General features: G+C 42.7%; 1 protein-coding gene across 4 annotated transcripts in view; it reads left to right on the forward strand.

Moving 5' to 3' along the window:
- The first annotated feature begins 965 nt into the window (after positions 1-965).
- abcc4 (ATP-binding cassette, sub-family C (CFTR/MRP), member 4) overlaps positions 966-12,471 on the forward strand; it is a 353,844-nt gene continuing 342,338 nt past the window's right edge. For all 4 annotated transcript variants that reach the window (XM_052025926.1, XM_052025927.1, XM_052025928.1 and 1 more), the window contains exon 1: positions 966-1,360. In XM_052025926.1, coding sequence (XP_051881886.1) covers positions 1,287-1,360 — 74 coding nt within the window. In that variant the 5' untranslated portion in view covers positions 966-1,286. The remainder of the gene's footprint in view (positions 1,361-12,471) is intronic.

Here is a 12,471-nt window from a genome sequence, read left to right on the forward strand (position 1 = left end):
TAAAGGGTTATGGGACACTTCCTGGTTATGCTAGAATTCTGCAGCTGGGCCACAGCTTGAGTACTACATGAAATCCTGGTCACATTACAGAAAGATAATGATTTCCCTGGAGAGGGTGTAGAAGAGATTTGTGTACATGTTTCCAGAGTTGGAAAGTTATATGAAGAAAGACTAGATTAGCTAAGATGGTTTTCCTTGGAACAGAGGCCGAAGGGAGACTTCACTGAACTACATAAATCATGTGGGGCCTAGAAGATGGAAATAGGTAGCTTCTTTTTCCCTTTAACAAAGAAGTCAAAAAAACAGGGGGCATAGATTTAAAGTTATCGCTAGAAGGATTAGAGGGAGATGAGCAAAAGTTTTCATCCTAGGATTGTTGGGGTCTGACACATTGAAAGGGTGGTGGAGGAAAACAAAAGTTGCATTTTAACACGTTAAGAGCATTGTTTTTCGGAACAGTAACTGTAAGGTTCAACAATTTGACATGGTTGCCTAAATTTTATATGCAAGAAGGCACTTTTTTGTTGTGTGCAACACAGTGGCACAACTGGTAGAGCTGTTGTCGCTCACCTCCAACGACCTGGGTTCCATCCTCAGCTCTGGTGCTGTGTGGAGTTTGTAGGTTCTCTGAGATGGTGTGGGGTTTCCTCCCACATCCCGAAGACGTGCAGGTTGGTAGGTTAATCGGCCACTGTAAACTGTACCAAGTAGAATCTGGGGCGAGGGAAGTTGATGGAAAGGTTGGGGTGGTGGGGAAGGGAACATATTAAAATAGGTAAGAGTAGGGTTCGTGTAAATGGACGCTTGATGTGCCGCACAAACTCGGGAGGGTAAAGGGCCTAACAGCGTGCTACATCTGAGTACTTGGGTGTGTAATTTAAGACCCTTGACCTGCAATTCTTAATGTTGTAAGGCTGGTAGCTTTGCAGATGGACGAAGATACATCTTTGTGTCGAACGCTTCATGCGTTTTTATTATTTCATTCCGTGATGCAAAGAACAACAACTTTTTCGATGTCAATTAACTGACATCACTTTCATTTTGAATTAATTATTCCACGCCCCCCAACAAAGGTGTAGACTCAAGGAGAGGCAGTGCGGCGTCGGGGGAATGTGTGTGTCCCGCTGCGACCGACCGTCGCTCACAAGCCAGGGGTCGGCGCCGGGATGTGGTGTAAGTCTTTGAGGTGGGAAGTGACGCCGGAAAGTCCGGGCGAGCGAAAAGGGAACCGAGCAGAAGCTGACGCGCAGTAGGACCGGCAGCAGCGCATTTTCTGCAACACGGAAATGGAGCCCCTCCAAAGAGACGATAAACCAAACCCTCTTGCAACGGCGAATGTATTCTCCAGCCTGTTTTTTTGGTGAGTTTGAGCGTTCGCCGACGTATTACCGATATATGATAAACGCAGAACTATTTGCTGCTTGTGAGCTGTTACAATTTTGGTTGCTTGAGAGATTTATGTGAGGCGAACTCCAGTTGCTCAGCTGGTGGAAGGGTGCAAATCCCGCGCTCCTTGTGGCAAGTTTCGGTTGTAAATGATAGGCCACAAGTCAGTTCCTTGTCTGTTTACAGAGTATTGTACAATTTCCGGAATCTGCCTTCCCATGTACTACGCTCGAGTGTGTATCTTCGGCACATTCCCACTGGCTAATAATGTATTGTTGCCAAGGCTCCGCGTGTAGATCATTATTGGGAGAACAGGTTTGACCAGCCCCCCACGACTTCGACACCCCAATTTTGGGCTCCTTGGATAGGAAAGGTTTAGAGGGATGTTGGCCAAACTTGGGCAAATAAGACTTGCCTTAGATGGGAATCTCGGTCGGCGTGGACCAGTTGGGCCGAATGACACGCATCGCACACATGAAAGGGCTCCTCTTCTAATCTTTCTCGCTTGTATTACTGGAGTAAATCAATATGAACAGATGCCGGTTTTTGTTGGACATAATTGAAGTATTGTGAATTTGTAAAGCTGTTGTAAATCAGAGTTTAAAGTTTTAAGACCCGTGACTCGGATACTGAGGAATAAATTGCCTCTGTCACTAAATTGAATCATGTGGAGATTGTAGAGAAGCTTGTATTGTTTTCCTTTGAAGGTTAAGGAGCAACTTAAAATTAGCTTACCGGTAGATTGTTACAGCAAGAAGCTTCACGCGTTTCCTAGGGAATCAAGATTAGAGGCATTGCCTTTTTTTTAAGAATGAAAGTCTGCATTAACGACCTGGGCTTGGGTTTGCAAGCTACAACTTCTAAATTCGCAGATGACAAAACTTAGTAGTATTTGTGAACTGTGTAGAGGAAGTGATAAATTGCAGCAAAATACAAACAGGCTGGATGAAATTGCATCACCTATATTTCTTTGATTCTGTAAGGAACAATAATTGGCAATACAAAAGATACTGTTCTAAAAGGGGTATAGGGACCCATGGCTCTGAGTGCATGTCAGATTAAGGTTGATAAGGCACAGTTCTGAACTTTATCAACAGAGGTACAGAGAATAAAAGCAGGGAGTCACATTGAACCTTAATAAAACACAGGTCTTCCTTCAACCAGAGTATTCATTTCTAATCACCTTGTTACGGAAAGGATGTGCAAGCATTAGAGGGACAATAATCTTCACTATCAACAGCGCCTAAATTTCATGTCATCTGCAAATTTACTGATCAAGCTTTGCACATCTGCGTCCAAATCATTATATAATGAATGAATAACAAGGGTTCCCAACACTGACCCCTGCGGCACACCACTAGTCACTGGCCTCCATTCAGAGGGAAAAAACCTTCCACCACCACCCGGCTTTTTTTTTCCTGTCCTGAGTCTGTGCTGACTACAGAGTACCCTTCACACCAATTTTCCTGAACTCTCCCATGTTCTACCATTCATTTGTAGATCAGTGGCAGTTTCCTGGCCAATTAACCTACCAACCTGCAGGGTTTTGGGATGAAATTAGTGTACTCAAGGGATGCCCAAATAGTCAGAATGTGCAAACTCCACACAGATAGCACCCAAGGTCAGAAATGACTTGGTTTGCTTAAGTTGTGAGGCATCAATTCTGCTTACTGTGCCACTGCACATTTTGCAGACTTTAGATGTTCACCAAGTTTACATTGATTCATTTAACTATCATTGTCAATTGATTTTCAAATTAAAGTTGTGTATGCTGTTCTTAAGAGGTAATGAGGTTTAGGAGACATCACAGCTTCCTCAATTTGTGAAAGTGAGTTTCTAGAAGACATCATGTGAAATTTGTTAAAGTGAACAGGCTGGATGAAATTTTGGGGCAATTCTTATGGGTTGAGTGGCAAGCTATTTGTTATAGAGAAATAGATTGCCATCAAGGACACATACCCAAGAGTTAGAGGAGCAAATTTGTAAATCAAAGTCAAGGAATACCTCAACTATAAACATTACAAGGTTATGGAATTCTAGTTTCTTTACCAATACAAGTGATATTAATGTTTAACTTCATATTCCAAACCAACTGGTTTTGTGATTGCCAGTCATTACCATTCAATGGTGTAGCCACATATCTGTAGCAGAAAACTTTGGCCAAACTGTTGTTAAGTTGGTGAATCATTTTAATTTTTGATTATGGAAAACAAGTAAAACCAACATATGAAAGGTTAATAGTTTGCATGGTTACATTTAGAACAAAGTTTGTGTCCAGTGCAATTTTGTACATCAATTGATAAAGCAATCTTAAGAATACAAGGTTCATTCCAACTGTAGAACTATTACAGAATCAAAACAAGGATTTGGTTTAAATAGATTCTATTGATCATACACAAGGTCCTTGTAAACTGTGGGGGAGGAGAGACTGAGCTTATCTTGATGCTTAGACACTCTACCCTGAAACAGTTCACTTCTACCTGGGATATAATTAACCACATGGGCAGTGACAAGTTTGTTCACACTGTCACTTCATTCTGTTGACAAAGCAGAGAATTGTGAAAGTGTTCTTTTGACATCAAGTTTGAGAAGATAAAGATCACAGCAAGATTGACCTCCAGAATGGTGAGCATGTTCTGCATGCTAAATTGGGCAGTGTTCAGAGGTAAACCTACATCAATGTCAAATGTCAAGGACCTCAAAGGCAAATCTTCTGACAACACCTTACAGGCAATCTTAGCTCCCAGACTCAGAATCGGGTTTATTGTCACTGACGTGTGTTGTGAAAGTTACTTTGCAGCAGCAGTACAGTGTAAAACAAGTCATAAAATAAATATATAATGCAGGAGAGGATTAACGAGGCAGTGTTCATGGACGATTCAGAAATCTGATGGCAGAGGGGAAGAAGCTGTTCCTGAAATGTTGTGTGGGTCTTCAGGCTCCTGTACCACCTCCCTGATGGTAGTAAGACAAAGATGGCATGCCCCAGATGGTGAGGGTCCTTAATGATGGATGCTGCCTTCTTGAGGTGCTACCTCTTGAACATTTCCTCTATGGCAGGGAGGGTTGTGCTCATGATGGAGCTGGTTGAGTCTATAACCCTCTGCAGCTTTGAGATCTGCACATTGAAGCCTCCATACCAGGTGGTGTTGCAACTCGTCAGAATGCTCTCCCCTGTACATCTGTAGAAATTTGCAATAGCCTTCGGTGACGTACTAAATCTCCTCAAACTCCTAATGAAGTAGAGCCACTGGTGTGCCTTCATGCTTGCATCAGTGTGTTAGGCCCAAGATAGACCCTCAGATGTTGATACCCAAGAACTTGAAGCTGCTCACTCTTTCCACTGCTGACCCCTCAATGAGGACTAGAGGAGCTGAAGACGTTTGCAACTTAGGGCTGCTCTGAAATCTACCAAAACTGGCACCTGTGAAGAGACTCTTGGCTTCTGAGAATGAGGACTGCTTTGATATTGACAAGGTCTGGGGTTCCCATACGGGCCTCATTAGCCACCTCAGAATCCATACTCAATCCTTTGGGATTGCCTGGGCATAACATTACACCAATGGGCGTTTTCAAAGCAATTTATTGCTTTGATAGAGCAAAATGTTCTGCTTTCAAAATTATGTTTATATTGTTATGTGACATTGTTGCAATTGGAAGACGGACCAGGATGATAAGGTTTGGGAACCTTGAATGATGAGATATGTTGCAAATTTAGTCAAAAAAAAACATGCAAAGTTTAGAAAGCTAAGATCAGATGGCATTTGAGGAATAAAGGAAGCAGGAGAGAACTTAAACAGGGAATCATGAGGGCTAAAAGGGACCATGAAATGTTCTTGGCAAGTAGGATTAAAAGAGAATACCAATGTATTTTATACATGTATTCAAACAAATGGGTAACTAGGGAGAGAGTAGGACCACTCAAGGATAAAGAAGGGTTTATGCCTGGAGCCAGAGGAAGTGTATGAAATCAGTACTTTGCCCCAGTATTCACCAAGATGGACCTGAAGGATATTGCGATCAGGGAGGCATATGTTGATATTCTTGGGCTTGTTGATATCAAAGTGGTGGTGTTGGGGCTCTTGAACATCAAGGTGGATGTCCCAGGACTTGGTGTGATCTATCCCAGGTTATTGAGAGAGGCAAGAGGGGGATTGCTGGGTCCTTGATATCCTCACTAGCCACAGGCGAGGCCCCAGAGGACTGGAGATTAGCTGATGTTGTTCCTCTGTTTAAGGGAAATAGAGACAACCACGGAAATCATAGGCTGGTGAGCCTCTGTGTCGGGGAAATTATTGAAGATTCTTAAGGGTAGGATCTGCTTCTGGAAAAGTGTAGACTTTAGAGATAGTCAGCATGGCTTTGTGTAGGGGAGATCATGCCTTGCAAACTTCAGTTTAAGGAGATGACAAAGATGGAGGGCAGGGCAGTGGATGTTGTATACATGGACTTTCAATAATGTCCTTTGTGATTGGCTGATTCAGAAGATTAAGGTACATGGGCTCCATGGAGACTTGGTAGATTGGATTCAAAATTCTCTTGGTCAGAGACTGCATAATAGTGCAATGGTGTTGATGGCAAAAAGAATCAAAGTTTGCAGGAAAATGAGAAGCATTGCTCTCCTGGGCCAAATGGCCTCCAGTGATTTATTAGAAGGTATGGAGGATAGTAAATGTGACCCCAACACTTAATAAAGGAGGGAGAGGATATCAGTGATAGATGCTGTTTAAAAATAAAATGCTGTAATCTGTAATAATGGATGCTTTAAGATTGAGTAGAGTCAACAATGGATGTATGGAAGAAAATAATGTTTAACTGATCTGGAGTTTTGAAGATGTCTGGAATTGGTTCTCCAGTCAGGATTGAGCTTTTTGGGTGGTGGGGGGGGGGAGGGGGTGAAGTGGAGGTGGTGGGAGAGAGGAGGTGGTAAATATCCAAAGTTCAAGCAGGATGTGGCCAGAGCAGAGGGTCTGGAGTGTATCTGTGATTGAATTCGAGTGTGGGCTGGGTATTTGGCCAGAGCCAAAGTTGGGGTATTGAACATGCACTCAAGAATGCAAGTAGATTTGCTGTTGAAGTGCTTGTAGCTTTTCCTTTTACTGGGTTATGGAAAATATTGTAATATGTAAAAGTGACACAAGTGATTAGTTAATAATTGGAGTAACATCTAATAATCCAGGAAATCTGCTAATCTAGTACTACCAGAGTTAGTGTTCCAGAGTTTTATTGTATCAAGTTTACTCCTGAATGCTCTACTTGTTATGAAACTTCTCCAGGAGGGGAGAGTAATCTTTGTTCTAGCCCTTTCAGCCTTTTGTATGTTTTGATGAGAGCACCTCATTCTTGTAAATTCCAGGGAACAACTCCAGTCAATTCAATCTCAGATAGGAAACGTGCCATCCCTGGATGGAATCTTTTCTGCAGCACCCCCGCCCCCCATTCCAAATAAATCCTTTGAGCAAGAGACCAAAATTAAACAGTAACAAAAAAAGTGCTAGAGCAATTTAGCAGGTCAGGCAGCGTCTATGGAGAGAATAAACAAGTCGACATTTCAGGTAGAGGCCCTTCATCAGGACTCCAGTCATGGTCTCTCTATAGAACCATAGAACACTACAGCACAGAAAACAGGCCACTTGGGCCTTCTAGTCTGTGCTGAAACTTTATTCAGCTAGTCCCATTTACCTGCACCGTCCATAACCCTCCAGACCTCTCCCATCCATGTATCTATCTAATTTATTCTAAAACTCAAGGGTGAGCCCGCATTTACTACATCAGATGGCAGCCGTTCCATACTTCCACCACTCTTTGAGTGAAGAAGTTCCCCCTAAACCTTTCCCCTTTCACCCTAAAGCCATGTCCTTTCGTACTTATCTCTCCTAATCCAGGTGGAAAGAGCCTACTCACATTGACTCTGTCTATACCACTCATAATTTTGTAAACCTCTATCAAATCTCCCCTCATTCTTCTGCGCTCCAAGGAATAAAGTACTAGCCTGTTCAATCTTTCCCTGTAACTCAACTCCTGAAATTCCGGCAACATTCTAGTAAATCTTCACTGCACTCTTTCAATCTTACTGATATCCTTCCTAGTTAGGTGACCAGAACTGCACACAGTACTCCAAATTTGGCCTCACCAGTGTCTTATACAACCTCACCATAACATCCCAACTCTATACTCAATACTTTGATTTATGAATGCCAGGATGCCAAAAGCCGCCTTTACAACCCTGTCTACGTGTGATGCCACTTTCAGGGAATTACTGTATCTGAACTCCCAGATCCCTTTGTTCCTCTGCACTCCTCAGTGCCCTACCACTTACTGTGTATGTCCTCCCTTGATTTGTCCTTCCAAAATGCAACACCTCACACTTGTCTGCATTAAATTCCATCTGCCATTTTCTGGCCCATTCTTCCAGTTGGTTCAGATCCCTCTGCAAGCTTTGAAAACCTTCCTCGCTGTCCACTACGCCTCCAATCTTAGTATCATCAGCAAATTTGCTGATCCAATTTACCACATTATCATCTAGATCATTGATATAGACAACAAACACCAATGGTCCCAGCACAGATCCCTGAGGCACACCACTAGTCACAGGCCTCCAGTCTGAGGAAACAATCATCCACTACCAATCTGTCTTCTCCCAGACAGCCAATTTTGAATCCAATTTACAGCCTCTCCATGGATACCTAGTGTCTGAACCTTCAGAACTAACCTCCCATGTGGGCCCTTGTCAAAGGCCTTACTAAAGTCCATGTAGACAACATCCACAGCCTTTCCTTCATCTACTTTCTTGGTAACCTCCTCGGAAAAACTCTACAAGATTCATTAAACACGATCTACCATGCACAAAGCCATGCTGACTATCCTTTATCAGCCCTAGGCTGTCCAAATACTTGTATATCTGATCTCTCAGAACACCTTCCAATAACTTACCCACTATTGACGTCAGGCTCACTGGCCTGTAATTACCTGGTTTACTTTTACAGCCTTTTTTAAACAATGGAACAACATGAGCTACCCTCCAGTCCTCTGGCACTGCATTTTGGATATATCTGCCAGGGCCCCTGCAATTTCTACACGTCTTTCTCAATGTCCGAGGAAATATCTTATCAGGCCCGGGGGATTTATCTACCTTTATTCGCTGTAAGGCAGCAAGCACCTCCTCTTCTTTAATCTCTACATGTTCCATGACACTACTGCTTGTTTCCCTTCCATATTCCACTGTGCCAGTTTCCTGAGTAAATACTGATGCAAAAAAACTGTTTTAAGATCTCCCTCATCTCTTGAGGCTCCACACATAGATGACCACTCTGATCTTCTAGGGGATCAATTTTGTCCCTTACTATCCTTTTATTCTTTATATACTTGTAGAAACCCTTCGCGTTTACCTTCACATTATCTGCCTTCCTGATTTCCTCCTTTAGTATTTTCTTACTTTTTCTATACTCTTCAAGTACCTCATTTGTTCCTAGTTGCCTATACCTGCTAGACACCTCTCCTTTTCTTAACCAGATCGCCAATATCCCTTGAAAACCAAGGTCCCTGTGCTTGTTAACTTTGCCGTTAACCCTGGCAGTAACATGCAAACTCTGTACTCTCAAAATTTCACCTTTGAGGGCCTCCTACTTATGGAACACATCCTTGCCAGAAAGTAACTTATCCCAATCCACTCTTCCTAGATCCTTTCTCATTTCCACAAAATTGGCCTTTCTCCAATTTAGAACCTCAACTCGAGGACCAGACCTGTCTTTATTTAATAATTAACTTGAAACTAATGACATTATGGTCACTGGACCCAAAATGCTCAACTACACATACTGCTGTCACCTGACCTGTCTGGTTCCCTAATAGGAGATCAAGTATTGCATTCTCTCTCGTTGGTACCTCTATATATTGATTTAGAAAACTTTCCTGAACACATTTGACAAATTCCAAGCCATCCAGCCCTTTCACAGTGTGGGAGTCCCAGTCAATATGTGGAAAGTTAAAATTCCCTACTATCACAACTTTCTGTTTCTTACATCGGTCTGCTATCTCACTACAGATTTGTTCCTCCAATTCTCTCTGACTATTGGGTGGTCTATAATACAACCTTATTAGTGTGGCCACACCTTTCCTGTTCCTCAGCTCCACCACATGGCCTCCGTAGACGAGCCCTGCAGGCTGTCCTGTCTACGCACAGCTGTGATATTTTCCCTGACTAGTAATGCCACTCTTCCCCCTTTCATCCCTCCCCCTCTATCTCGTCTGAAACAATGGAACCCCGGAACATTAAGCTGCCAGTCCTGCCCCTCCTGCATCCAAGTCTCACTAATGGCAATAATGTTGTAATCCCACATGCCAATCCATTACCCTAAACTCATCTGCCTTACCTACAATACTTCTTGCATTGAAATAGATGCACCTGAGAACATTCTATCATGTACAAACCTTTGATTTCTGTCTATACCTGCAGTCCTCGCATGACCTTTAACCTCCTCCACCTCACTATCTACTCTAACACTCTGGTTCCCTTCCCCCTGCAAATCTAGTTTAAACCCCCCAGAGTGGCACTAGCAAACTACCTGCAAGAATGTTAGTCCCCCTCCAGTTTAGGTGCAAACAGTCCCTTCAGAACAGGTCCCACCTTCCCCGGAACAAAGCCCAATTGTCTAGAAACATGAAGCCCTCCCTCCTGCACCATTTCCTTAGCCACTTATTTAGCTGCATGATCCTCCTATTTATAGCCTCACTAGCTCGTGGCACGGATAGCAATCCTGAAATTGCAACCTTGGAGGTCCTGTCCTTTAACTTTGCACCTAATTCTCTAAACTCTTTCTTTGCAGCACCTCCTCCTCTTTCCTATCCATATCATTGGTCCCTACGTGGACCACAGCATCTGGCTGCTCACCCTCCCTCCTGAGAATATCGAGAACTCGATCTGAGATATCACGGACCCTGGCACAAGGGAGGCAACAGACCATCCGGGATTCTCGATCTCTCCCACAGAACCTCCTATCTGTCCCCCTAACTATCGAATCCCCTATCACTATTGCTCTCTTCTTTTCCCTCCTTCCTTTCTGAGCTGTCTTGGTGCCAGAGATGCGACCACTGCAACTTGTCCCTGGTAGGTTGTCCCCACCAGCAGTATCCAAAATGATATACTTATTGTTGATGGAAACAGCCACAGGGGTGCTCTGCTCTTTCTATCTGTACCCCTTCCCTTTCCTGACAGTCACCCAGCTACCTGCCTCTTGACTTTTAGGGGTGACTATCTCCCTGAAACTCCTGTTTATGTCTGCCTCCTCCTCACGAATGATCCAGAGTTCATCCAGCTCCAGTTCCTAACTTGGTTTGTCATCTAGGCCCAATACTAAGGCAGTAAGACTCTCCTCAGCTAAATCATTATACAAGATGGCTATGACTGGTAACTATTAATTGCTTCATGCACCTAACGTTGACCTTCAGCAGCAAACCTGCACGCATGCCCAGTTCCTTTTAATATTTGCACTATCCAATCTGTTGCCATTCAACAAACACTGCTTGTGTTTACTAGTAGGTAACATGACACAGGATGTGAAGTTATCACCTACTTTGTCTATATTCCTTTGTCCAAATTCCCATTCCTGCCTAATTTAGTATTGTCAGTGAAATTGGTAATATGATATTTGGTCCCCTCAGCCAAGTTGTTGATATAGATTGAATAGCACTGATCCCTGCCAAAATCCATTTTTGTTTTTACTGGCTGCCAACCATAGAATAAAATGTTTATTCTCCTTTGCTTTCTGTTCAAACGAAATCTCAGTCCATTCCTTTCCTTATGTCTTCCCCCTCTTTCTCCATGCCCCCCCCCCCTTCCAATTCCATGCATTTAATTAATCTCTTGTGCAGAACTTGCTGGACACTTTCCAAAATTCCAAATGCACCGCATCCATTGGTTCCTTGGTATCCATTCCATTAGTCACATCTTAAACTGCACCAGATTAGTTAAACACAATTTTCTTCCACAATTCCATGGGGACTCTGCTCAAATCTTCATCATAAAGATGTTCTATTGCATCCTTTGTGATAAAATACTGGTATTTGTAATATTCTCTCCCTCAATTAAATTAAATATTGGAGTCACATTTGCTACCCTTGATACCTTCTCATGATTACATCACTGGAGGCCATTTAGCCCAGGGGAGCAATCCTATTCCTCTCCTTATTCCCCTGCAAGTTTGTTCTTCCACACGTTCATTAACTCCTTTGCTTCTTTTTGCCATCAACTCCTTGTCAGGGTTAATTTGCAGCAGCCACTTCATGTTAGTATGACACTACTCTGTTGCTGTGTATAACCTCTATGTAGTACTATCAGGGACATTTGCTAGTGTGTCAAACAGTAGATCAAGTTGAGTATTTCACAGCATGTTTGGATCGTGAAAGTGAATTTGAACTTTTGCATATTCTATCCCTTGAGAACATATCTGGAGATTATCTTCGTGTTGAGAGGTGGAAACTTATCCTTTGTACTTCTCTGATGCAAGTGTTCATTCTTGTACATGTACATCTTATTGACATTAATATGTCATGTTAATAGTTTTTGATTTAAGTGGTTTATGAAAGCCACTGATGGTTTTAATCAGATGGTGCCCATGAAGTTGTATGGAAATACTGCAAGTGTACAAGTGTGATGTGGTTGTAAGGAAGGCAAGTTATAGAAATGAACATGCTGGAAAATGTCTGTGACATGCAGTTGCTTAACAATGGCATAATATTAAAATGATTAGTGGCTTGAGAGAACTGTGACTGATGCACAATCCATGCAGCGGCAGATTTTGAAACTTTGGTTAGATTCTGACCCCTACAACTAGCAAAACAGTAGGCCACTTGGCCCCTCAAGCCTGCACTGCCATTCAATATGATCTGTGCCCAATCCCTTCAGATTTTTGTAAGACCAGATGATTGAGTGCTATCTAACTCCATTTTATATATTTGTAATGAGCTTGTCTCTAACTCTAGGTAGAGAATTCCAGACACTTGCTGCCCTAAGATATTTGAGGTGTTGATGGGAAAATGTGTGGATGACAGGTGAAGGGGTATGGAAGCACTGGTTACAAATGTCCA

The sequence above is a fragment of the Pristis pectinata genome, chromosome 11, assembly GCF_009764475.1.
Source record: "Pristis pectinata isolate sPriPec2 chromosome 11, sPriPec2.1.pri, whole genome shotgun sequence".
NCBI classification, from domain to species: Eukaryota; Metazoa; Chordata; class Chondrichthyes; order Rhinopristiformes; family Pristidae; genus Pristis; species Pristis pectinata.